General features: G+C 41.8%; 1 protein-coding gene across 1 annotated transcript in view; it reads left to right on the forward strand.

Annotated features, from left to right (window-relative positions):
- pard3 (par-3 family cell polarity regulator) overlaps positions 1-26703 on the forward strand; it is a 250040-nt gene that overhangs the window by 36303 nt on the left and 187034 nt on the right. Inside the window, exon 2 of the mRNA XM_022761762.1 lies at positions 3029-3130. Coding sequence (XP_022617483.1) covers positions 3029-3130 — 102 coding nt within the window. The remainder of the gene's footprint in view (positions 1-3028; positions 3131-26703) is intronic.

The following is a 26703-nucleotide window of genomic DNA, read 5'->3' on the forward strand; positions in this document are numbered from 1 at the left end:
TGTGGTATGCTATGTGATTTGGGTTTAGGGTTCAGGTTAGAATTGGGTATAAGTTAGGATTGTGTGAGGGTTAAGGTTAGCATAAAGGGCTATGTAATGCGTTATGTCAGTGAGTGTTCTCATGATAGAAGTACATACGTGTGTGTGTGTGTTTTCCATCTCTGGTATGCAGTAACCTTGTTTACTATGTGACTGGCACCATGGCATTTGCTGTGAGCTATTTTTACCACATGAACTTGGCCCCGCAGAATGACACAATAACACACACACAACACACCCTTTACACACTCTTTGGTGTGGCCTGCGTCTTCCGAGTCCCAGCAGATACACACTATAGGAAGTCAATATAAGCCCTCACAGACACAAGCATATCAACACTATCGTAACACCACTTATTCAAATCTAAACTTAGCGCAGCCTTAAAGAAAAGCCTGCAGTCTACAGGCTGGAATTCACACTCATCACACGCATCTATCTCATTGTTGTTTGTGTGCGAGGCTCCAGTGAGATTTGACAGTGCACACGTGAGACATGCTGTATCTCATGTGTTCTAATTATATTAAATATGACATATTTTTTTTTTCATTTTGTCCGCTGGATGTTTGGGCAAGTTTTTACTCTTTAGAAGATGCATTACGTACATAAAATCAGAATTTTTTTATCGGGAAATTGGGGAATTCTCACATGGACATGACAGTGGACATAACTTGTTTAGGTGTTTTGGTTTTGGGGAGATGTTTCAATTCATCCAGAACAACTAACTGAAATGTGTTTTGGGTGAAATAGAGTAAAGGCAGTGATTTGTGGCCTCCTTTCCCTCCACTCCGAACAAGTTTTACCTCCTGGCCTCCTTTTTTTTTTTTTTTTTTTTTCCCCGAAATAGCTACTCTGGAAACTACAAAGATGGACAGACAGCAGCAACTTGATAACCGGCTCTTGCATAAACAGAAACCTACAGTAGTTTGTTTGCATTAGTTTGTTGACAGATGTAGATCTGGTGAACATCGGCCACTTCCTGCATTTCTGTGTCAGATAAGAGTTTTACAGCGTGTACCTGTGATTTCCAGAAGCTCTGCTCTGGAGAGATCGACTGGTCTGTCGACACAGATGTCTAGTCCATGTTTGGTTACAGACGTGTCACTTCTATCATACACAAGAGTCTCTAGTTGATGGTGTATTATGATACCACAATACAAACGAGGAAGACATCTACAAGGCCTGTTCCTAATAAGAGTCCTGATTGTGTCCCTAAAACTAGAATGAAAACCCAGTGAAAAGTAGGTCATTTACAGTGGGACTGGGATGTGTTTGTGTGTGTTTCTATGTTTGTGTGTAAATTCAGATTCTCCATCAGCTGGAATCCACAGGGACTCTGTGTCAGAGGGTGACACAGGCTTTCACAAACCCTGACATCTGTCACTGCAGTCTGACAGTGTGTGTATGTAGCTGACAGGAAACAACACAGAGGAAATACTAATGCACGCCTCGGCCTTTTCATCCTCTCACTCTGATTGGCTCCTTTTCTCCACCTGTGGTTTCAGTCTTCAGTATTTCTCTTTCGCTCTTATTCAAAATACAAATGTTGTTGTTGTGTGTAAGGACTTTTTTTGTACTCTTCCTGTCAGTCGAGCAGTGTGGGCGGTACTTACTGGAAAAATCAGAAAAATAAAGTTCATGGTGAACGCATTCTTGGGGATCACCTTTCATTTACTACATTTACAATAAATGTCTGCTTTGATATTCTCTACTTCATCATATTTTTAGTTCATGAAAACTTTCTCTGCACCTCTCTCTTTATCCTTTGATCATTACGCTTTTTCAAACGTCTCCCTCTCTGTCTATCTAGCGTTACTTTGTGAGTTAAACACAACACACTGTGTTATTATCTCTCCATAATGTGTCTGGTGCCCTTTGCAGTGAGCTGCATGCGCTGTCAGTGGGCTGGAACTGTACAAGTGGCTAATGAGGCTGTAACCCTCAGGGCTGCTGTGTGCGGGTTGAGCCCAAACAGTCAGGTCTTGACTCATAACTTTGGCAAATGATGCCCACCCACACACATACACACGCACATACATTTTGCACTAGTGTGCACTGGTCTCACTCTGCTCTTTGCTCTGTTGTTGCTTGCACCAAAGACATGTTTTTATGTTTTCGTGCATGTGTTTTCACATGTCAAGACATCAGGGCAAATTGTCATAATTATGTGACGGCTGTGATTCACATTTATGATTGTATTTACTGTAATGAAAGGGATGTTACCCCTTTTTTTTTTTTTTTCTTTTTTTTTTTGCCAATCTCATTTTCTCATAATGTCATAGTGGCTCATGTAAAGACCTTTGAGCTGCGTTCTTGTACGAATACAGATACATCGCTCACTCCCAGGCTGGTTTTTCTTGCTCTATTTTGCTTTGACTCCCCCCCCCTTCTTTATCTCCACTTCTTCTAATCTAATGTGACCTCTGTGTGTGTTTCTCATGTCAAAACATGAGCCCAGATGCTTGTGAATGTCCCGCCATGACAAAATGAATGTCATGCTTAAGTGCCTGTTTTTACAGACACACTTGTATGAGATTTAGGCTTTTATTAAAAGCTCCTTTCCTTGCCAGTGCTGCTCGTCAACAGTCATCTAAAATCCTTTAATCTGTTCTCGTACTTGCTGTTTATCTTGTCTTATTTCTTACAAACTTTGCATATTACGACACATTTTCATACTTCATAAGTAATATGTAAAACTTTGCTATAATTCATATTGTGCATTGTCTTACATTCAGTCTTCATTGTCAGTTAGTTCTGTGTTCCTTTGCTCACTCTTACTGCAGTTGTAGTTCTTCTTTGATCTCTTGTTTATATGCTGCTCTATTGTTTTATTCATATTTGCAGTCATATTTACTGGTTTTAAAGTGGCTTTAAAATGTGAATTATTTAAGTTTTGCCCCCATAAACATGTTATTGTAACTCAGTTCACATTGGAGTTGTGGCTGGGGGTGGTTTTAAACATCTCTTTCTTCTCTTGCTGTTTTTCTTCCAGGATGCTAGTTACTGGCTGCAGGTCCACCGGCTGGAACACGGAGATGGCGGCATCCTGGACCTGGATGATGTGCTCTGCGATGTGGCCGACGACAAAGACAGGGTGAGTGATGCTTAATGGTGAAAACACAGGAGCTTTGGTGGGTGTTTCCCTCCACCCTCTGTTGTTTCAGAGCTTGAGCAGAGCTCCTTGTGAATACTGACAGAATTGGCAACATGTGTGTTTCAAATATGTTCTGTTTGATTGTGTTTAAGAGCTGATGCGGGGGCGGGGGTCATCTTCACAACGTTTGAGATATTTCACATTTGGAGGTCGTAGTTTATAGCAACTTCTCAGTTTCCCCTCATTTAGTGAAAGCTTGCATGTCTGAATAGTCTCTGACTGTCATCGGGAGTTAGAGCGTAGTGTTTTGCGAGAGCTACCAAACAAAAGCACCAGGTGCAAATTTTATAGTGTGTCAATACAAGGGCTGCACAATATGCAATTTAAAAAAAATAAATAAATAAAAAATCAGGTTGTGATTATTGCAGGATTTCAGTTGGAATGGTAGTTGTTGCATTTCATTTTCACTGAAAAAATATAAAAATGATGATGTAATTTTTGTTGGGTCAAACAAACACGTTCCTTCACGTCTGGAGAATATGATTTGTAGATCGGGGCGTCTCTGTAGCCTTACCCGTAGCCTTACCTTTATCAAAGAAATTGCAGCTCCTGCGATTTGGATATTGCACTTGGCCATATTGCGATTCCGATTACATTTCAATTATTTGTGCAGTCCTGGTCAATACACGAGACACAGCTGTAATATGTTATATCCACAGGTAGGGCTGAACTATTAATCAAAATATTATCAAAATCACAATAGGGCCAAGTGCAATATCCAAATCACAGGAGCTGCAACAGACCATGAATGAAGCACCGCGGTGCCACATTCTCCAGATTACAACTAGGGTTTCTGTTGTCCGAGTCAGAGGAAGTGCTTCCTGACCAATCAGATAAGATAATTTCTTGTGTACCAAAGCAGCACTTATCTGTTCCTGGGCTTTCATTAATAACATTGTTTACCATCTCGTCGATCTGTGGAGGCCATTATATGTTTACGCTAGCCTGTGTTATCTTCTCTGTTAATCTGATCTGAAAACAGATCACTTTAGCTTTACTGAAGAGATGCTGAGCTCTGACTCTCACTCCTGGAAATTTCATAGGTGGAGACATAAACTCTTCACTGGAACTGAATTGTCAGTGAATGACTTTGTCTTTGCGTTGTGTGTCAAGTTTGTCAGAAGTTAACCTTCACTGCTCTGACTTCAGCCCTTGAACCTTGCGCACCGTCAGGGTCAAACACCTGACAAATTGCGCTTCCTTACGTTCTGGCTCATCCGACACCTTTGGGGCATTTTGTTCCCTCAGTTTAGGAGTGACGCTGACGAGGGGATCAGACCCTGACTGACAGCCACGAGGTCACAGGGTCACATTCTGTGCTGTGGTCAAATATTTCAGTACACTCTGCTCAATAGACAAAGGTGCTGAAGCATGTGTAGCACTGAGAAATCATTGGACAGGAGTAAATTGTAAGGTCTTGACCTCAATCTGTAAAGTGCCTTTTATTGTGATACTATATGGATAAAACTGACTTGAACAGAATTTAATTATGCTAGACAAAAACTGCTTTACATCACAGATCAGGAAGAGGATTCTTTTCTTCAGTGCAAATGCTTCTAAACTTCTGAGACTCGTCTGATGTAGTGCTTCTTTAAATGTGAATCATTTTTGTTTTCTTCTATGATAGTTTATAGACCAAGTAATTGCAGGTTTATCAATAATGAAATCAGTTTGTAGCTGCAGCCCTGATGTTAGCAGTAAAACAAGAACAGGAACTTTAATTGTCTTCATTTCCTTATTTAAATCAAAAGAGAGAACCACCGTTATGAAGGAGACACATGTTGGGAGTGGTTATTTGTGAAGCGGTAGCACTGACATGCCACACACTCATTAGTTGAGAGTAATTATAGTGTTCCAATATCACACAGTTGATGCAAGTCAATATAATCAGACTGTGATGGAGTTGGTCCACTCAGTAAAATTTGGCATCTGGACAGAAATCCTGTCACATATTTTCAGACTTGGGTTTCTGACATTCTAGTCATGTTTTGGCAAAACTTTCAAATGCCCTGATGTGAAATGTAGCTCAAGCAAAACTTAGATTTAAGTACGAATTTCTAGTTCAGTTGAGCGAGAGCTATGTGACCTCTGGCTTCTCCGATACAGTGTTCAACTTAAAGGAATTTTGACGCTGTTGGCGGGGAGCACTCTCTCTCCCTTTCGCAACTCTGTTAACCTCATGTTTATAGGCCTGCAGGTGTGAGTGTGTATTTGCATGTGTGTGTGTGTGTGTGTGTGTGGGTGGGTGGGTGTTCGCCCTCACGATGAGCTTTCATCATGCTATCTCTTCACATCCCTCTCTCTTTCCGTGGCCCTCTCTGCTTCGTCCCCACAGGCGTTTTCCACTTCAGAGAATGTGTACATTTCATGTATGACAAGCCGTCAGCCTCGCTGACACAAATCTGCACTGCTCTGACTCTCAACCCTGTGGGGATCGCTGAATGTTTTAGTTCCCTGCACAGTTTGAATGACCGTATTTAAAAAAAAACAAACAAAAAAAAACAAAAAATGACAACTATTGAAAAATGTAAATGTAACTGTATGGAAGTCAGTAAAAGGTTAAAAGTTGAATCAATATTTAGTAGCATTTGATGTTTCCATTGTTCGCCAGATGTCTGAAGCAGGACTGTGAAGAAGATTTTAATTGTTGATTAATCAGTTCATTATTTATTTTTCAATCATTTAGTTAAATATAGTGAAAAATGCCCTTTGCATGAGCTCAAGGTGACGTCTTTAAATTGCTTGTTTTGCCCAGACACGGTCAAAAACTGTTGTAAACCAAATGGACATTTTTGTTCGATAAATGTCTTAACAATCCTCGTCCAGACACGTTGTAGACATAAATATACTCTGCTTTGAGTAATAACATGTGACTGACATATTTGTGTTCACAAAAAGTTCAGTTACTGTTTAACTAAGTTTAACTACTGTACACATGACATCTTCTGCTTCACCGAAAGGTCCGTCCTCAGTGTTTGTGCAGCGGAGGGTTCAGCTTTCCTCACATGTCCCAAATGTCCCAAAATCCTGCTCGTTTCATATGAATTTAATATGCATTTTGTTCTTATGACTTAATTGCATTTTTTAGGAATAAACACCACAACAGTTCCATATATGTGCATAGATGTCAGATGGATAATTCAAGCAGAGTTCCACAAAAACTATGTCCATTTGTAGATGGAATGGAAATATACTGCAAAACTGCAACATCCAGATGTGCGGAGATATTATTTCATTGTTTTGACTCAGCTCAGTCAGGAAATATCTGATACTCACTTGTAAGTTGTCTTTAAAAGGGAAAAGTAAATGTAAATAAAAGAAAAAGTAAAAGCGTAGACTCTATGACCAAGCACTAAATACCTTTCGATACGCAGCAGTTTTTGATATTCAGTGTCATCAAGTTTTTTGTCGGTGTGTTGGTTTAGTTTCCTCCGACCCTCAGAGCGCCATCCCCTGCCCGCTATTTTATTCAGTGATTAAAATCTCATCTTCATCTGATTATCTCAGCACATTGTGATGATATTGTGGAATTGAAATGTACTGTGAGGCAGTATGTGCAGTAATGAGCTGAACTGAAGTGGGCTATGTTATGTGCCAGCAGCTGTTTAGATAATGTACAGCTCGCTGGCGCTCGGCCAGACGCAGGTTAAAGGGAATCCAACACAGAGTGTAAAAGATGAAAAACTGTAGGGGATTTGTTGGGTGTTTTTATTTTTATAACTAAAAACAAAAAGTATTCAAGTCTCGGAGTCATGTCCCGGACACGCTGTTAAAAGTGGACTTATACACTTACACGCCTCTCATCTTCTGAAGTGGTGAAAAGTTCATTAAGTTATTGTTTGCTTTGAACTTTCTAAATGTCAGTTTCTCTTTGGCTGCCTCCACCAACAATTCAAAATGCCCAGTGAGCTGAGCGGCCACGAATAACTAAAAGTGAATGACAACCCAGTAGGGGCTGATGGATGACGGAGAGCTTGGTATCGTTGGATCCCGTGTGCAAACTGGATGAGTTGACTGAAGTCCAGAGAGACACTTAATACTGGCAGATGGCCGATGGTGAAACCCTGGATGAACTACAGCGAGGAGACGGTGGCAGTGATACTGATGGGCAGCAAACTGACTCTGGCTGAATCCCACTGTGCTTTGCTGTAGCCTCAGGACTGAGTGTTTGCAGCCTGGTAGAGCCAGTAGAGCGCGCAGTGGAAAGCGGGGCTCAGAGCCACAGTTCATGGACTCTGCTGGCCCACATCCCTGCTTTCTCTGCGTGTGTGTGTGTGTGTGTGTGTGTGTGTGTGTGTGTGTGTGCATGCATGTGTGTGTGTGTGTGTCTAAATGTGTGAGAGTGCAGAAGTGTGAGGTCACTGTTTGTATCTGCCTCGATCACAGGTGTGTGGCTGTGTGCGAGGGCAGGGTTCCACCTCAAGTGTGAAGATGAATCCAGCTTCTGTGTGGCGATGTGTGTGTCATGGATAAGTATCTATAGATGTGTGTTTGGGCTTCTGACCTCTGACCTCAGGGAGATGCTTTCCACTGCTTTCCGCTGTTAAGCTCAGCTGATCCTGTGGGAAAATTACATTTAAGATGGGCCTTTCTTTATCAATTGGATTAATGTAATGGATGTAAAACCATTATAGTGTGAGGTGTCAATTTTTTGTGCATGAGAAGAAGAAGCAAAAGATGGAGGGACATGGACAAATTCATGTCGAAGACAAGTCTTAAACAGACAGGATAAAAAGCGTTTTTTACACTGATTCACATCAGTGTGACTTGGCCTGAGAAAAGAGGGAGAGATGCAGGAGTTAATCGTGTATGCGGGTGTGAGTGACTCCATGTGTCCCGCTGAACATGACTGGTGGTCTCCTGGCAGCTGTGACTCATCTCTGCCATTCCACAGGAGCTTTTTAAAGACTGGAAGGAATGGCTGGCCCATCACACAAGGACACTTTTATTAGCTTACACTGGAATGAAACGCACAGGCAGCATGTAGCACCCGTCTTGGGAGTACAAGTATATACTGTTTTTTTTTTTTTTTTTTTTGTTTTTTTTAAAGTACGTTGCAGTGTGTGTGTGTGTGTGTAGCTGTCTCTGAGTCTTTTAAAGTGGAGTGAAGTGTAAAAGTGTGTGTGTGTGTGTTTTTGTGCAAATACAGTATGTATCATCTATGCCAGGAAAAGTGGCGGCTTGGCCTCAAACTTATAATGTTTTTCCAGATGCCATCTTTCCATCCGTTCATCTTCCTTCCTTTCCTTTCTTCCTTTTTTTTTTTTTTTTTCCACCTGCCACACTAAGTGAGAACTCTGCCTTTCAGAGCTGCATTAACTCATCTCTGACCTTCATTAACCGCGATCACTTGGAGGAATCCACTCTCTGGCAGCTCGATCTGCACTCGCTCGGTTGATGCTGACGCCATGGAAAATACTTTTTTCTGATTGGCTGGCAAGTCCCTCTTTAAAACTGTGTTAACAAACACCTTAAACATAGTTGGTCAGTACTTTCAACTGCTCTTCTAAATAAGTGTGTGGGGTTTATTATACTGCAGGTAACCATGGCACCAGTGTATGCCGGACAATAGACTTCTTGTATACATCTAGACTTCTGTTGATACATTATTAACTGTACATCTTGTGCATTATTTTTGTATGAGTCTCCATTGTGTGTTCCTTACCTAGCGCTGATACAAAAGCAGAGGTGGAAACTGTCTGTGTGATTTATTTAAACTGTGTACACTGTTTTTCAGGGAGATATATTCTGTCTTTTTACACGACTAAATGCTCCATTAAGTCATAAAATTTAACTTCACCTGGAGCAACATTAAAGTGCTGCTTGTGTCTGAACGTCTCAGTGATTTGGCGCTCTGAATTCACCGCAGATATTTTGACTTGTCTTAGCGGGGAAGCACAGATGTAATTAAATAAAACATTAACGAGGGCACACTTCCAGTAAGTGTCCCAGAATATCGCGCACATATACACACACAGGCACGCATATTTTTGTCTCTTCTTCACACACACACACATACACACACACACACACACACACACACACACACACACACACACACACACAAACACACTCTGACATGCCCCAGGTGTCCGGTGACAGGCTCGTCCCTACACACACTCCTGCAGCGATGTCATGACCCTGAATGATGGCACCTGGGTTGTGCCAGCTCCACATTCCTGTGGTTGTGTGTGTGTCTGTGTGTGTGTGTGTGCACAGCTGTGCCCGCTGCTACTCCGTCACTGACATATCTGGTCCCGGTGAGCGTGCCGCCTGGGTGTGTGACACACACGTTGAGTTTTTAGCTGTGACCTTACAGCTGATCATATTTGTTGTTTGTTTATTTATTACCTTTTGTTGGTTACTTTTTTTTATCACACGCTTAATGTTTTGTCTTATTTTGTAAATGTTACACAATGTGGATATCAACTTTCTAAGTTCCCAAATGCTTGTTTAAGAAATTTAAGTCTTTTTTTTTTTTTTTTTCTAAATTTTGTTGCTGGGTAGAAATGAGCACTTCCTATTCTGGACTATGCTTTTCTGATATGAGTTTTTTTGTTTGTGTGTGTGTTTGCTGTGGATCCAGGCGATGTCCCGGTCTGAGCTGAATATAGATGCGTCTCGCAGCGTAAGGAGACGAGTAGACGGACACAGACAGAGAGACAGACAGGAGGGGCCATGAGGTTAAATAAACCCAGAGGAGTTTCTTAAAACGACTCCTTCAGTCTTCTGTCTGTCTTGTTGCAGAATATCAAGAGACACTCAGGCTACCAGTGACATATTTGTGTGAGGAGTGTGTGTGTGTGTGTGTGTGTGTTTATATGTGAATGGAGTGACTTGATCCTTGTGAGCCCAGAGTGTCAGCTGCCATTTAAAGTCCGGCCTCGCTACTGAATAACAGCAGCGTTTACTCGAGGAGCGTCTTGCTTTGATGGTTGTGATGTGAAATAATCTTTTTACTCCATCATTTAAACCGTTTATCTTGTCATGGATCATGGCGGGTTGGATCCTCTCCCAGCATTCGCTGGGTGGTCCAACACAGACAGGCTGCCAGTCTATCACAGCAGGAACACCGTGCTCCTCCTGAAAGTGACATCCACCTTCCTCTCTTACAGTACTGAGCCAGTTTTAGCTGACACCCATAAAAACACTGAGGTGTTTACACATATTGATCCCGTGTCTCCATTCGGCTCGTTTGTTATGTCTGTTGATATTGATTTTTCTGAGCGTGCACACAGACCAGTGGGGATGCTGTGAAACTGAATCCCACTGAGCCCTGTTGTTACCGACGCTGGCTGATGCTGAACGGAGAGATCTTTCTCAGATTGGAGACCAACAGTTTCAGGAAGGAAGAGGAGGATTTTTGTATTGGAGGGTGATGCTAGGTAAAGTGAGTAAAACCTCTACGTGCTTCCTAACGTTTTTCTTATCAATTAATTAACATTTAAATACAAGAGATGGCTTCATTTTGTATAACTTAACGCAATGAATTAATGCCTATAAGATCGGTATTTTCAGGTGCCATTATTTGGTGCCACCTTAGCCTGAATGTTATATTTTTTATGTTGTGCAAACTAAAGGAGGAGACACAGCTGTAGCCTCTTTTTAAAGCCATCCAGGGACATAGATACCATAGATAGTGCTGTTGTGAGAGAGATATGGGTCTGGACCAGTGCTTGTGTGGAACTCCTCCAGCTACACCATAGTTGGAATGGATGAGAGGTCAGCCAAAAGATCTAAAACAAGCCTCTCATATACTGAAATATAAACTGTAGTTTGTGACTGAGACCTTCCCTTGAATAATTGAACATTTGCCAGTTTCATACCAGCCAAATGAATTATGGTTCTGGCTGAGGCTGGCACTCCTTTGGCTGTTGCAGCTCATGGTTTTTTACGTTGTTCCTCCTTCACACTCAGTATCCAGTGCTTTTACTGGGAAAACCCTGAAATGAAGTAGAAGTGAATGCTGCCTAATATACTGATAAAACATGCTTATCTTTCACTGTGACACACGTGGAGGGACGTTTCTCCTCCACCAAACCGCACCCAGCCAACTTCTCCTCCGGCCCGAGGATCTTCCCGAGAGAGTGTTGGGGATGACCTCATTTATTCCCGACTAGCCCTCCTTCTTCTTCTCCTCCTCCTCCTCCTCCCCTTTCTTCCTCCCTCTCTCCAGCCTCCTAATGAGAACAAGATGACAACTTTGTACCAGACTCAGCTGGAGTGACACAGAAACTCTGTGAGGCAGACCGAGGAGGGTCTAGGACTGACAGAAAATGACGCACTGGGATTTGTGTTGTCCGCGAAGGGTTATTGTAAGATGTGATTGATCGTACATTCATATCTGTGCACATCAACACCCTGAAGCACTGTAAATCACATTCCTCAGTGTGTGTTTTTCTGAGTATAACAATATGAACAAGCTCACAGCTATGTTCTTTCTGCAGGGTACTTGGCAAACCGAGCTTCAAATGTTTTTACTACTAACCATCAGTAGATTTACACGCAATCTACATGCAACAATATCTACTGCTTCTTTTATTACATCTAATTGCCATCAGATGTAACTTAATGGCATCTAATTGCCTCACCATCAATTAGGCGGTTAACAAGCTCCTTCTTAAGTCTTTGTAAATCATTTGAGCTTGATGTTTGGGACCGAAATTAATTTCCAAAATAGCAAAACATGTTTAAACATGTAAAGAAATGTTGTACAAAAATGTGTTTAGAGGCTGTTTGAACTGTTGAGGTGTGTTTCTGCTGCTGCGACTCGTCATGTTTGAACAGCCCGTCACTTGTGCTTTGCAAAACAGTGGCACCACTCACCCTGTTAATGAATGCAAGGCCTTATGGGAGCTTTCAGTGAGGCTTGAGGTGGCTCCTGGGTAAAAAAAAAAAAAAAAAGGATGTGTAATGGTGTCCTTTGCTGGTGTTGGTTGCTATGACTGCACCACTGCAAGAGAAGATTCAAACGCACATTCATACTACATATAAAAAAAAAAAAAGCATTAGATGTTGATTACAGAATATGATATTGGTTTATTTTACGGGTTGCACAATTTCAAATTAATTTCTTAGGATGTTTCCCTAAAAGGACAATGTCATTTGGTACCAATCATAGGGGAAACTAGAAACACGGCAGCAGGGTAGACTGTGCAAAACTGCAAAATAAATAAATAAATAAATAATAATTTAAAAAATGCTTTTGATATTATGAAAAATATTGCATATGGTGGGAAATATCGTGATATTTGATATTATTGTACATTGGCCCAAGTCTAATAAATACCAACTTATTTATTTTATTTTTTAAAAGAAAGAACAAGAAAATGATACATTCATTACACATACAGCTTAACAAGTCCAAACATGGCTATTACACAAACTGTAGGAAAGCCACGCCTTTCCTCTGTATCTTTAAAATATCAACACACCCACGTACAAATGCCACAGAAATTTGAGGGTAGAAGCTGGAATATGGTGATTCCTAATGCACATTATTTTCATAGCAGATTGCACCAGTTGACAGATTTGAGCCTCCAGCTTTCCGTACCAATCAGTAATATCGATTCAAATGATGCTGTCCTGTACAATGTGGTAAAACACTAACAAGAGCTTCTGTTCAACACCCTACAGTCCCAAATATCTGCACAGGAAATAGATCAGTAGCTTCGATGTGGCAGTTTAACAGAGCAAAAGATGGTTACTCTGGAAAGAGAAGGTTACGCTACTGATTTGTTGGGATTATTTGATAATGTAACAACTGAGCACAGTCGGATTTTCCTCTGTAATTGGCACCACATTGCAGAGTGCTGTCCAGGACCCTTTCTAAAAAAAAAAAAAAAATTTCAGTCACACATCATTTTCTAGGAAAGTACGGCACCTGTAAATACAGTGTTACCCTGAATGTTACACAAGGTGCTTTGTGGAGTGATTACTCACACGCACACTTAAGCAGCCTCAGCATTTCACCTTGAGTGATTGTCACCTACACAAACCCTGAGTCATGATTACTCATTTGTGTGGCTATGCATACGTATGCATGCACTCAATGCATGTAAAGTACATTCACGTCCAGTGCATTGTATGTCATTGTGCGTTTGATTTTGTGCGGTAGATCCTTTTGAACAATTGCAGCTCCTCTGTTCAGCCCACATCAACCCACGGTGCCCATAAACACACAGGTTAGCAGTGAGGTAACCGTCGCAGGCTGTCATCTCCTTCTGTGGTAAGAGAGTGAGGCAGACTTTCCTCCCTCTCTCTGTGTCTGCTTCGGTCAGGGCTCAGCGACCAGAGAACCCACAACACCCTGGAGCTCCACAACGCCTTACATGGACAATAAGAAATGAAGCAATGTCACATTAACATTTCTTATTATCAGTTTAACCACTGGGTTGATGCTCTTATCAAACTGGAGAAAGACAGAAATTCCATTATAATCACTGAACTAAAATCTTAAACTTCAGCTTCCAGCTATAACTTATCTGACAGTGGCATCCAGCATAAAACACCTGGGACATTAACAAAATAGCGACACCTCATTTTAGTCAGCGCAGATCTGTTCCGGCGTCCTGCCACCAGTATTAGTTCAGTGCTGCCTACCGGTAACACAAGCTCATTTACCACTGGCACCAGGAGCTTTCAGCATGACAACTAAATATGGACAGAGCCAAAATAACGGGGGGGGACTTTTTGTGCTCAGGGTGTTAAGCTGTAATGGTCGAGCATGGCACCACCGCTGCCAGGGTGTGGACCAATTCACCTCTCAACTCTCCCTCTTTCCTCATGGACTAATGTAGAGTCAAAGATAATTAAAGCTCCTCAATAGACCTACAAGATGCCTGTGACGTACTTAACTGTTAACTGGCATGCGGTTGTGTTTGCATCTCCTCTAAAGCAGATTTGGGTGACTGTTATAAGCCCTTACTTTGGAAGGAACTCCTTGCTAATGTTCACCTTTTTAATGCCAACAGTTCCCTTCACACTAAGCCAATTATGCCTCCTGTGTTGCGAGAGCAAGTACATCTTCGGTGCCGCTTGTGATTCAAGAAAATTCTGCATCCAATCTGCAGAAAGGATGAGAAGAAAAGATAACAGCTGCCAAACAAAGAGAGAGCAGTTTCTTCTGAAAACTATTGTCTGAAGAGGAGGATCTCATTCAACTACTGATGTATCAGAAGAGGAGGAGGGGGGGGGGTGTCCTGGATTTGTATGGGCTTTAGGCTTTTTTATCTTAATTATGGTGAGAAAATTGTCAGGAGGAGACAAAGACAATGTTTCAGGAGTCAACGGGATTACAGCAGCTCACAGCAGGTGTGTGTGTGTGTGTGTGTGTGTGTGTGTTGGTGGTAATGAGATTACCCCCCCACCCCACCCCACCCCCCTCCACTACTCATGTATCTATTCTTCTTCTCCCCATCCATCACTCCCTCTTTTTCTCCAGCGTCCTTGTTTGCATCTGTGGTTTTCTTCTCTCTCTGCATCTTTTACTAAGCAGGCGCTTTTGAAGTACTTGGCTGCTCCGTGTTGGTCTTGACAGGATAACTATTTTAACGTTAGATTTTCCAGCTGACTTCATATCATCTGCGATGGATCAATGTGTCTAGTTTGGAGGCTGAAGTTATGTTTAAAGATTTGAGCGTGAAGATGCAGAAGGAGAATGAATACAAAGGACCTCTACTGCCCTCTTGCGGTGGTATTGCATCAGTGCATTGTGCCCTCAGTCATCTGATGGAAGTCTCTCTGTAGGGCAATTGGTCCTTTTAATTTCCAGCTCATTACTATTAATTGGAGTAACAGGAGTTTTTTTTTTTTTTAATCTGTTTGAATGAGTCTTTTGATCTGATTGTCAGCAGCCTCCAGAAACCTGCTGACTCCTGTTTGCCACCCACTCTGGGTGCTGCATTAGCTTTAATCAAAGATCCAAACTTTTACAGTTTGACACAGTCTTTTGAGTTAATTACTGCAGCTGAGGCAGACAACCTTGAGTTACTTTCCCTCTTTAAAGCTTCATTAGAGTGAGAAATTGATTGCTGTTTCACGTTCGTGCTCTTGGAATAAATCGGTCGCCGAAAGTTTTTGAGCCAGCCCCTTCGGAAAACTAACTGCCAATTACAGGCACTGAACCACAGGGACAACACAGGCCGAGACCACATAGACAAACACAGACAGCGACACTGCAGCCCGCGCTCTCAGCTGATCTGTTCGACCCAGCGGGAGATTGTCGGTTAGTTTATTTTGTCGGCCGTGGTGCGGCGCTGAGGGCTGGGGTGATGACCGGTGGAGGTCATACGTGCAGAGTGCAGCAGATGAGGCTTTCATTTCTGAAAACTCACTGCGGGTGCTTACAGGGGGAAGGAGCACTTGCTGATTCTGCACCACAACTGACTTCCAGTAACAATAAACATTACACAAGGAAACCATTACTTTTCAAAACAGTTGCAAAGTGTCTGGTGGAAATAAGTGTGTGTCTGAACCGATCACTGTGTGTGCGCTTCACTTGTTTCACAGACTCTAACCTGACCAGTGCTGTGCTGTGTTTGTTCATCAGCTCTGAATGTACTTACTGATATACAGTTTATCAACAAGTGCTGCCAGGAACCAGGCTGATTATCTGCTGATGCATCGATTTTCTTGTGAGATTCTGAAGTTATCAACTTTTTTTTTTTGTGTGTGTGTGTGTCTGCCCGTATTTGTCCACTCCTGTTTATTAAAGTTGTTGGAACTGAGATGCAACATGTTGGTTTGGGCCAAAACCACTATTTTTGTAAGCAGAAAAACCTTTTTACACTCCAGGCTCAGCTCAGCAGATTGCAGCGTCTGTCTTCGCATTTAAACTTCAAGATTTTGATCTCTGGGAGCTGCTGAGCACAGAAACTTAACCTCAGAAACCTTCAAAAAAAAAAAAGAAGCTGAGACCGACTTTTAACCCAGTAAGTAAATAACAATTTAGACCACCAGCAACCCACACTTTGTGTGTAAGACGGGGAAAAACATGACTCTGAAATAATGGAAAAGCAAAACTGTCCTCCTCTACAAGTGGGATGTTTTTAGATTTTTAATTTGATAACTGGATTGTTTAAAAAGCGGTTTAAAATGACTGTTAGTGATTTTAATTCTGAATTATTGTCCCCACTTATCAAAAAGTAGCTGTTTCCTGCCACAAGATTTACTTATCAACACAGCTCATCAAAGTCATTTTCATCCGTTTGCTAATGATAAAAATAAACTCTGTAAATAATCAGCCCAACACATTCTCACTGATGCTCATCTATTCTTTCTCTCGTACTCTTTTACTCTGTCCTCCACTCTTTACACACACACACACACACACACACACACACACACACACACACACACACAAAAATAGACACACACCACTTCCTGCCTGTGTTGGCTGTTCCCACAGACCACAGCTGGGTTGGCTGAGTCACTGTGGCGAGAATCCCTCTGGCAAAGTGTGTGTGTGTGAGTGTGAGTGTGTGTGTGGGGGGCACACATCAGCTTGTCTGTTGCAGCCGGTTCACACACCCCCCCTCATTCTAGCAAACTGGGTGTTCTGTCTGCACTGTCTCTAAATCTGACATATAAGTTGTGCTGACACAAACTGCGCCTTTCCCATGATATTAAACTGAGCAGCCGCAGCAGTCAGTGACATCTAACAAGGATGTTCAACCAAACTCCGGTCATACAGTGCAGATTACAAATCCAGATTTAACTGGATGATCCGTCAGGAACCAATGCAAGTAGAGGAAATAAATAGTTAATTAATGTATGTAAAGAAAAGTTATAATAAGATTTAGGGTCATTGTCTACCGACAGATAAACTACAGTGGTTGCCATGGGAACCGTTTCTCGCACAGAGCTTGACAGTTCATTCTTGACACTGAATTGACAAAAAAAAAAAAAAAAAAACTGTTTCCCCTCAAGGTCCACTTACTGACTTCTTCTTTCTCTGCACCTTTTTAGATAAATATGAAAAACTTGACATTTCAGAGTAGAGCTTTGGTGCAGCAACGGCACAGTAACAGCACTTTACATCGACAGCTTCAAGACTGTTTGACTTTGTTTGTGAAAACATGGAGATGGAGACATTTTTACAGTCATATTACATTGCATTCATTTTGTATTCATCCTCTGTATTAATGATCAACTCAATCTTGCATGTACGACTCTGTTGTCAGCCAATAACAATGACAAATCTAATACACTACCTCTTTTTACCACCAGGGGTCAGTGTGGGCTTAGGTGTAACAAGGCTGAGGTCGTTCTCATGAGTCTGCTGGTTGTAGTGGGAGGAGGGGGGCGGGGGCTGGCGGAAGTTTGTGTCTTATGCTCTGAGGCCTTACATCATGCCCCCCTGGGTGCTGTGTGCGCCTGCTGGGACGGTGGTTACTGTTACGCTGAGTGCGAGGGAGGACAGGAAGGAGGTGATTTTTATGTGTGTCTGTGTCTTTTTCCTTTGGGGAAATGTGTATATACTGTACATGAACACTACATGTTCTATTACTGGCTGCCCTGGTGTGTGTGTGTGTGTGTGTGTGTGTGTGTGTGTGTGTGTGTGTGTGTGTGACAGAGGTCAGGGGGAGACCTGCAAGCAACATAAACTGTCATATATGATCTTTCTCTTACATTACTAAATCTCATGGGATTATTATTATTCTGTTACTGGACATTTTTATTGCTTTGGTTTTAGAATATGTAAAATCTCTGATGTTGCAGCCTCACACATTTACTCACCTGCAGCATCGTTTCCTCCTATAAAACCTAATGAATTCAATTCCTACCGCAGGAAGTGGCGGGGAAGCAGGCAGGAAGTGAGTGTTTGGGGGGAATAAACAGGATGTTGTGATGTGATCAGGGCGGTTTGCTTAGTCACTTCACTTCCTTCCACCATCTATGCTTTGATGGCCTGGGAAGTTGTCACAAATGCATCAGGATCATAAAAATAAATGGTTCTCTTTCATCTGGAAGTCACAGATGGTTCTCGGATAGAAAAACCTTATAAAGAATCAATACTGATCTTTGTGTTTTAGTTGGAATGCTGTATTGGTAGAGAAAGCAAAGTTCCTTCATTATTTATGTTGTTTTTCATCAAGGTGTGAGGGACGTGGAGAAAATCCTCTGTCAGGGTATATGTTATGTATATACCCTGATAGAGGAATGGACAAATTTCTATTGTTTCAATGTATATTATCATATCGCCCAAATCGATGAAAACGGGGCGTTGAAGCCTCGAGCTTTAAAGATTCACTGAAAAAAAAAGTCCTGCTTCTCTAACGTAAAGAAAATAATGAGGCAGAAACGTGGAAAAGCTGAATGAAGCAAAGCAGAGGTTTCTGGCACAACTTCACCTACTTCACCACCCTTTAGGTGCACTTCTCCAGGCCATCTAAACTAAACACGGTGGTACCTGTGTCCTCTATTGGACATTCCCTACCAGCCCGAGACATATTGGCAGATATGTATGTGTTTATATATGATTGGCTGTATTATATTTTTTCTGTCTCATACTTACTCTATTGCTTGAGTGTTAACTGAGTTTTCACCTCACAAAAGCTCTTTACTTTGGCTCAAAGCAAAGAACGTATTCTTACAAGCTTCAAAACCTTTACACAGATGTACATACAGATGACTCAACAGCACAAACATACTATATGTAAAGTGCCAACAAGCATCCACATCCACGCCCCCCCAGCCCCCGAGAATCAGGATCCATTCTAATGAGCTCAGCACTCCACCACACTGTCGTCTCACATGTCGGCACCCAGTCCTCCTATTGTTACACTGATGACGACGCACACACTGACGAATGTGCCATTATTCCACAGGAGGTAGGTTATAGTTTACATGTTGTTGGATTTTCAGTTGTTTACACAGCCTCATTGGAGCAGCGATGAAACGGTCAGAGGGCTAATCCTTTGTAGAGAGTTGTCTGATATAAAGAGTAGAACCAGGAAATGCCCTGGAACTAAATTCTAACCAGTGATGATGATTATTGTCCAAAAAAAGATTATAGTCTCAGCACTGTTGTTAAAATGATACTTTTCTCAGTCCTTAGTCTGGTGAAGACAAAATGTCCTACAACAGCTTCTGTAATCCAACCCAAATTTCAGACCACTCCATGAATCAGTGTTTCATGTGTTTATAGATCTTTATCTAAATAAAATATTGTGCCCTGGGCATTGCATCTTCGCACCTACTCTATTATTTATCTTGTATTTTTATCCCTTTATATTTCTTTTTTCTAATCCATATTGTTCGCACTGATCATGCATAAGAGCACACTGCATTGCATTTTGTGTGTGTGACAATAATCCCTGTTTACTGATTTCCCGAGTTAGATCAATCAAGTATCTGATCGAAAACTTAAAGATCACGAGAATGTGACCGAGCTTCAATCCCACGCAGCTTTTGATGCTAATTACTAACGTCACATTTAGTTTGGCTCTCCATATTGAAATGCTGAGATGATAAGCCAACAAAAAATTTGATAATTGATGAACACTGAAGTCATTTAGCCAGCAAAAATATGGAGATTTGCTGTTTTCCCGCTTCTCAAACATGAGGTTTTTAAGCTGTTCTGTGTTTTATGCCACTGTAAAAGCAACAAAACAACCTGGCGATGTCACCTTTAGGGACTGAGATCATCAAAAAGATAACATGATTAATTAAAAAAAAATAGACACATTAGCCAATCATTGTTAGATGTAGCTGTGCAGCACTGATGTTCGATACCCAGCCTTAACGACGATCTGTTCTGAAGGCTCCGGGTTTAAGCGTTTAGTCAACATCACAAACTTAAAACGAGACTGTGTTGTGTTTTTAGAGATCACTGAATGATGTAACTTGAGGAAATATTTCATCCTAAATCACACTGAGAGTCCGGTCGATGGGCTTTTTATCCAGCCTCCACGATTCAGCCGAAGCCGCTGCATGGTCACGTGTCGAGTCGAATTCATCGCAACCCAGCGGATCTCCTGGTGCTCTTTTCACATATTTGCTGCTGTCGATACAACCACAATAGACTTTTTCACACCACAGGGTGAACACCATTCTGTCTGATTGGCAGGGAAAACAGATAGCAACACTATCTGGAGCCGCAGGTTGAGGGGCTGCCGGATGTGATGGAGTGCCCTGATATCCTGCCATTCATTCATTCACTCCCAGGCGCTGGCACAAAGGCTAGAACCTCTTTGCTCTCAGCGCATGTTAAAGCCATTATGGCTAATCAACAAGTGCCAAGTTGGCGCTGGCCAGTGTGGAGAAGTATACGCGAGTGTGTGTGTGTGTGTGTGTGTGTGTGTGTGTGCGCACACGTGTGTCTTCTTGGGATCTCAGGAACTCTGTGTTAAATAAGCAGATTGTTGACTTGTGGCCAAACGCTCCACTTTCTGCCTGTTTTTATCAGATCCAAACACAACCTCTGAATCCTTTCAGCGGCAGTTGACCCAAGTGGCAAGACATCCTGTTATCGTCTGATATATGAAGTGACTAAAGAGGGAGAGGATGTAAAGTATGTGTTTTGTGAGTGTATGTGAGGGTGGGAGTGCAACTACTTCAAATTTTAGTGTGTCATTTCTGGTCTGTAAAGGACCCTACTGTTTGCCTGTTCACTGCAGATAGAGCGTTTTTTTTAAGCCATGCTGTTGTGCATTTCCTTACACTTCCAGGCACCCATCGGTTCCCATTCATTTTTTTCAATGATGTAAAAATCAATGAACAGACTGGTGAAACCTGTTTGAGTCGTCTAACCCATCAGAGGTGCTTTATTTTTTGTCAATGTCACAACACCATTATGAGGTAATGCAAAAACAATGTGCACTTAAATGACATTATTATACAATAACTTATTTTCATAATGTTTATAAATGAATGGAAGCCAATAGCTGACTGGAACAGTGGGACTAATGCGTCCTAAAATCTAAACCTGGTAGTGATGTGGGGGCTGCTGGTGGACTACTGCACAGTGAAAACACTGTCCAAGAAAAAGTCCTGTAGTAAATCATTGTGTGTTACATCTGCTTTACATTTCCATCATCACAAAATCAGTCTGTAATAGTGATTTGTTCAAAACAGTGCTGCTAACAATACAATATCTTAACGATACGCATCCCTAGTTATGTGGCATTAAAAAAACAGGCAAGTTCACTTCATCCTGAACTTTTTTCGTTCTCTTCGCTCTCTTCTGTTGTTTGCCTCTTTTTGTCCCTAATAAAATGCTGTGATGTAGCTTTGTAAGAGATGTCAGAATGGATCTAATTATATGCCGGACAGCTGACATGATGTGTTGTAGAAGACTATGTGTGTACTTTTGTTAATATTGTAGCTTATGTTGCACAGAAAATCAAATGCAATATGCCAAAGTAACAGTTTTGTAAATGTGGTGCCATGTTGTGTCAAGTTGTACATGTCCAGACCCCGGGCCCTTAGCTTTCAGGAAATGTGGCCCTCTGAACAACATAGCTGAATAGCCCTGGCTTACAGTGTAATAGAGAGAGACCTAACAGTTTAGGGTTGTGCTGATGGACAACGATCTTGGTGATCGACGATCATCAGACCAGTCGCCGATAGCTCATGCCCAAGACCATATTTGTCTTGTTTTCCCATCACTGTAGTAACTTCTTATTATCATTATTTGTAGTATTAAATGAATATCAAATTTAATTTGCCTAGCCACAGTTTCACGTCTAGAACCGATGCCTGCAACACAACACACACTCTCACACACCGACCAGCCGATTGCCACTGAATCGGTGCCTGTGTGGTGGAGCGATCACATTTCGTAATTGGATGAAAAAATTGTTTACTATTTCCAAAAGCACAAGAGGCTGCGGTTTTTCTTTTGGAGAGAAAAGATTTCCAGATGTCTTTGTAATAAAGACATTCTGGTTTCCTGCATCTTTGGCCAGCAAATCAGGTCAAGTATCACAGGAAATCTTTTGTAATTACAAACCCAGTGGTTTGATCATCCCGTAGCTGAAAAGCCACGAGTTCAATCCCTGCAGCAGTTTGTCAGTCTGGACCTCTTTTTACCCATGTGTCAGACCTTGAGGAAGACACTAAAACCCCCTGCCCGGTCAGCCACTGTTAACCTCATCCGCCAACACACACACACACACACACACACACACACACACACACACACACACACACACACACAGATTTTAGGAAAGCTCGGTTGCCATAACAGAGACACTGTTGAAGATGATGCAAACACAGATACAGAAACAGGCGTACGCAGAAGCACACCCCTTAACAAGCTCGGTTGTCATAACAGAGACACTGAGGATAAGTCCGACTCCCGCGCACGACTCTACTGCTGCTCATCCTCTGAGTGCTCCGCCACAGCGGGGAGAAGCCAAACCAATTATCAAACGCGCAGTCATGATCCTCCTCGCAGCACAGAGACATGCGGTCATGTCAGCATCTGAGGGGAGCAACGTTCGTCTCTAATCACTCTGCATCCGCTTTATTTGTGGAAATCGCTGAACGAGGCGAATGGATGTGGTTGATTTGCCACTAAACCAGACCTGAGCAGTATCTGCATCCGGTTCATGGTGTTTAATTTAACCTGGGGGGGGGGGGGGGTAACAGATTGGGCATTTATAGCATCGGGAGAATCTGACTCTCGTGCAAATTTAGAAAAATGGAATAAATTCATTTTCAGCTGCTTTAGTCAATAACTTTAAAACTTCAGATATGTGGGAGTTCCTGGGAAGATCATATTTAGATTGCGCCCTGCAGTGAAAACTAAAACCTACATTGTGATGAGAATCAGAAATGGGAAAGGCAGTTTTTTTTTTTTTGCTGCTTAACTCGGCCCCACTGCAGGCTGCTGTAGTATAGAGTTAGCAGCAAAAAATGGCCGCAGTGTCCCCAGGGTTCGGTGTAAATGAGATTTGCTGGGGGGATGATTGGGTCTGAGGCAGGCCTGGAGATGGTCCTTTATGAAATAACCTCTTCAATCTCTGACAGAACAGCAGGGGGAGAGAGAGCAGACACGTGGCAGACTCACACATATAGCTACCACTGATGCACTTGAATGAAAAAAAAAAAAAAAAGAAAAAAAGATGTGTGTGGCTGCACGGTGACACCGAGTAGACTGGACTGTATTTGGCAAGTTAGATTAGATGTGGTGGTACACATTCACGTCTATGCACACAGACACACACATCTGCCGTCTGTTACTTCAGCTTTGATTAAACTTAACATCAAGAACAGAAGAGAGTAGCTTCTCTTTGCGTGTGACGGCTAAATCCCCAGAGACACGAGGGACATTAGAAGACGTTAGTCGGCCAGGATTTTTGTCGTGTTTATGGTCGTTTACTTTTATTTCTGATTGGATTAAATGAGGCAGACATAGTTGGGTTAAAAGAATCAAAGGCTGCTGTTTCACTGGAGAAGAAGAGTCAGTCTCAGATCTGAAGACACAGATCTGTGCACGTCTGTCACAAAAAACACCCAGTCAGCTATTTGACTTCGTATTGACACTGAAACAGTTGTTTGATTAATCAATAAGTTGGTCGACAGAAAACGAACAATGGATTAATTCAGCAAAAAAAAAACATTTGCTTGTTCCAGCTTCACAAATGTGAGAACTGGCTGTCAGAGCTGAGCAATTAATCGGAATAATGTTGAAATCAAAATGTGGCCAAGTGCAATATCCAAATCGCAGGAGCTGCAATTTGTTTGATAAAGGTAAAATGAGTCACAACATACTATGAACGAAGCATTGTGGTGCTACAGAAATGTCCCCAGCCTATAAATCATATTCTCCAGACTTAAAGGAACATGGTTGTTTGGTAAAAGACCCAACAAAAATCACATCATTAGCATTTTTATATTTTTTGCCCCCACTATAATTATAACGCAAATCACAATTGCAATATCTGACAAAATAATTGTAATATAATTTTATTTATTTATTTATTTTTTGCATATAATTCAGTCCTACTGGCTGTTATTTGAATATATTTGGCTTTTAAAAAAAAAGATTATGCAGTAATTGATTGAATGGTTAATAAAACAACATCTAACAAAACTGTAAGTTCTTGCACTGAAGTGTGTGTTCTATTTTTAAAGCTGCCACTCATCTGGAAAGCGGCAATCAGTCTCGCTACCATCAAATCTGTGTTTTTTTTTAAATTTTGTTATACAGGATCGATTATCACCATCGTCATCGCCTCTTTTACCTTTGTAAGGTTTCAAAATGGTGACCAGAAAATCTCAAAAACCCACAACTTACCTGCACTCACTTAAAAACCTACATTCCCCACCCAAAAAAAAATAAATATATCATAAACCTGCAATAGCAACAGCGCACATACCCACAACCCTAAATTAAAAACAAAGACCCCTTCTCCTGTCATAGATCCCTTTGTGTATTTGTACAGTGTTGTTTCTGAAAGAGAAATCCACCCTGAGGAGGCCTCGCTGGACAAGACACACAAACCACTGACCCTTAGAAAAACCCTACAGTCTGAGAGCTGGGCGATTTGGCTGCTGAGATCGTCTTCCTCGGTGTTGTTTTTGCACTCTGCTGTCAGAATCGGTTAGAACAGATTGTGGCAACTTACAACGGGCTCCAGATTTCCTCTGTTGGCTTTCTTAAACGTGTCAGTAATTGAGGTCATCAAAAAAAAAAAAACAAAGCACCGAATGGAGCCGGAGGACCTGTTTTCGTGAAACGTGGACGGCCAGGGTCAAACGTTTTCACACACCTCTGTGGATATTAGAGCGTTCCTCGGGGGAGGTGAAATGTGTTCTCCCATTCCCTAAAATATTCCTGCACGGTCACACAGCAGTTTTAAGAAAATAATTCACTACTTTTCCAAAGAGGCAAAATGCATTTATATCTCCGTCACCGACATTTAACGTTAACAGCATCCATAATAATGGTTATCTGTCAGTGTAAGTGCATTACTGACAGCTAAGCGTAAGTGTGGCAGCCAAAAAAGCTCTTTGTCTGTGTTGTCCTCTCAAAGCAGCAGACTTCACTTCCTCTTTTCATAGACATGCAGTGCTGATGATCCGTGTTTTGACACTGATTGATTTCTTTTTCTCTTTTTGACAAGCTCAATGGACGTTTTTAGCTGCTATTTTTTTTTTTTTTTTTTCTGATCTTTTTGCACATCTTCTGCTCTTGATTCTTTTCTTTTCCGAGTTCAGAATTTGACCCAAAAACTGAGTCTTGGCATCCTTCCCCATCTCCCTACTCATTCTGCTACAGATCCTCATTTGTGTTTCTCCTCCTGTATGTCTTCCTTTCCCTTAACCTCCTCCCTCGCTCTCGTTCTATCCAACTGTTTTCTCTCCCTCCCCACCCCCCACCCCCACCCTCTCCTCTCTTGCTCCTCTCCCCTCCTTTTCTTGTCACAGTAATTGGCTCAGAAAAAAATTATGCAGACTCATTTAGCCCTCTCTGAAATCTCTCTTTGCTTGGCTCACGCAAGATTAATTGCCTAGAGAAGCGGAGCGGCACTTGTTGTCCGTTTGGTTGAATTAACATTAAAACAGACCAGGCACACAGTCGTCTTTGAACCAGGACCACTGAGGGTTCCTTCTCTCTTGTTTGTCTACTCCTCTTTCTCTCCCCGTCAATCTCTCACCCTTGTTTTCTTTCTATCCGTCTATTTTAAACCATTCACTCCCACCCATGCCTTTGTCCATAATGAGAGTTTTGCCTTTGACGCTGCACAAGTGGGAATATGGTGAACTATTTTGTGGTAGAGTTGATCAAAACGGATCTAGACAAAATCTGTCTGGGTTCAACCAAAGAATGCTTTTTTTATGGGGCGATGAAAATGATGCAATTATTTCATAACGGTTGTAATGGGAGGGGTTTTATGAGTCTTAACTCGGTCATGGGAACTTTAGTTTTGAAGCTTTTCAGAGAGTTAAGTTAAGACTCAGGGATGTGGAGTTGCAGCTTAGCCCAAGCAAAGAGATTGAAGGGACGTGACTGGGCATGTTCGCAAATGAATGCATAACATACATCAATATAAATATGCACTACCAACTCCACCACACGTACACACACACACACACACACACACACACACACACAAACTCTGATTCTCCGAGGACCATGTGTTTCAAGTCAGTCTGTGAAGTGTTCTGTTTCCATGCCCAGTCTGGATGTACCTTCTGCTCTGGGGTCTGTGATGACTTGCACCGGCATATCTGCCATGCTTGACTTGTGTGCTGAGCCTGCTGGAATACCAAGCAGATCAACAAACACATTCCCAGGATATCCAGGCTCACAGAGAGAAAACTATGCCAGCCACTGAAAGTTTCTAAGTAAATATTACACTTCTACTTTTGATTCATCATAAACCTGTTGCGTTGAGTTTATTCAGAACCTATAAACAACTATTGTATGCCTCTACAATAGTCTTTCCACGTCTTGCTCTGTTAGTGTTGCACTTGTGGGATTGCCCATCAAAAGTTAAAATCCTGTTCCAGTTGCCTAAGAGGTAGTTTTTGTTTCAAATTATTGAATTCTTTTGCAA

Source organism: Seriola dumerili, unplaced genomic scaffold (assembly GCF_002260705.1).
Source record: "Seriola dumerili isolate Sdu_G_001 unplaced genomic scaffold, Sdu_1.0 BDQW01000432.1, whole genome shotgun sequence".
NCBI classification, from domain to species: Eukaryota; Metazoa; Chordata; class Actinopteri; order Carangiformes; family Carangidae; genus Seriola; species Seriola dumerili.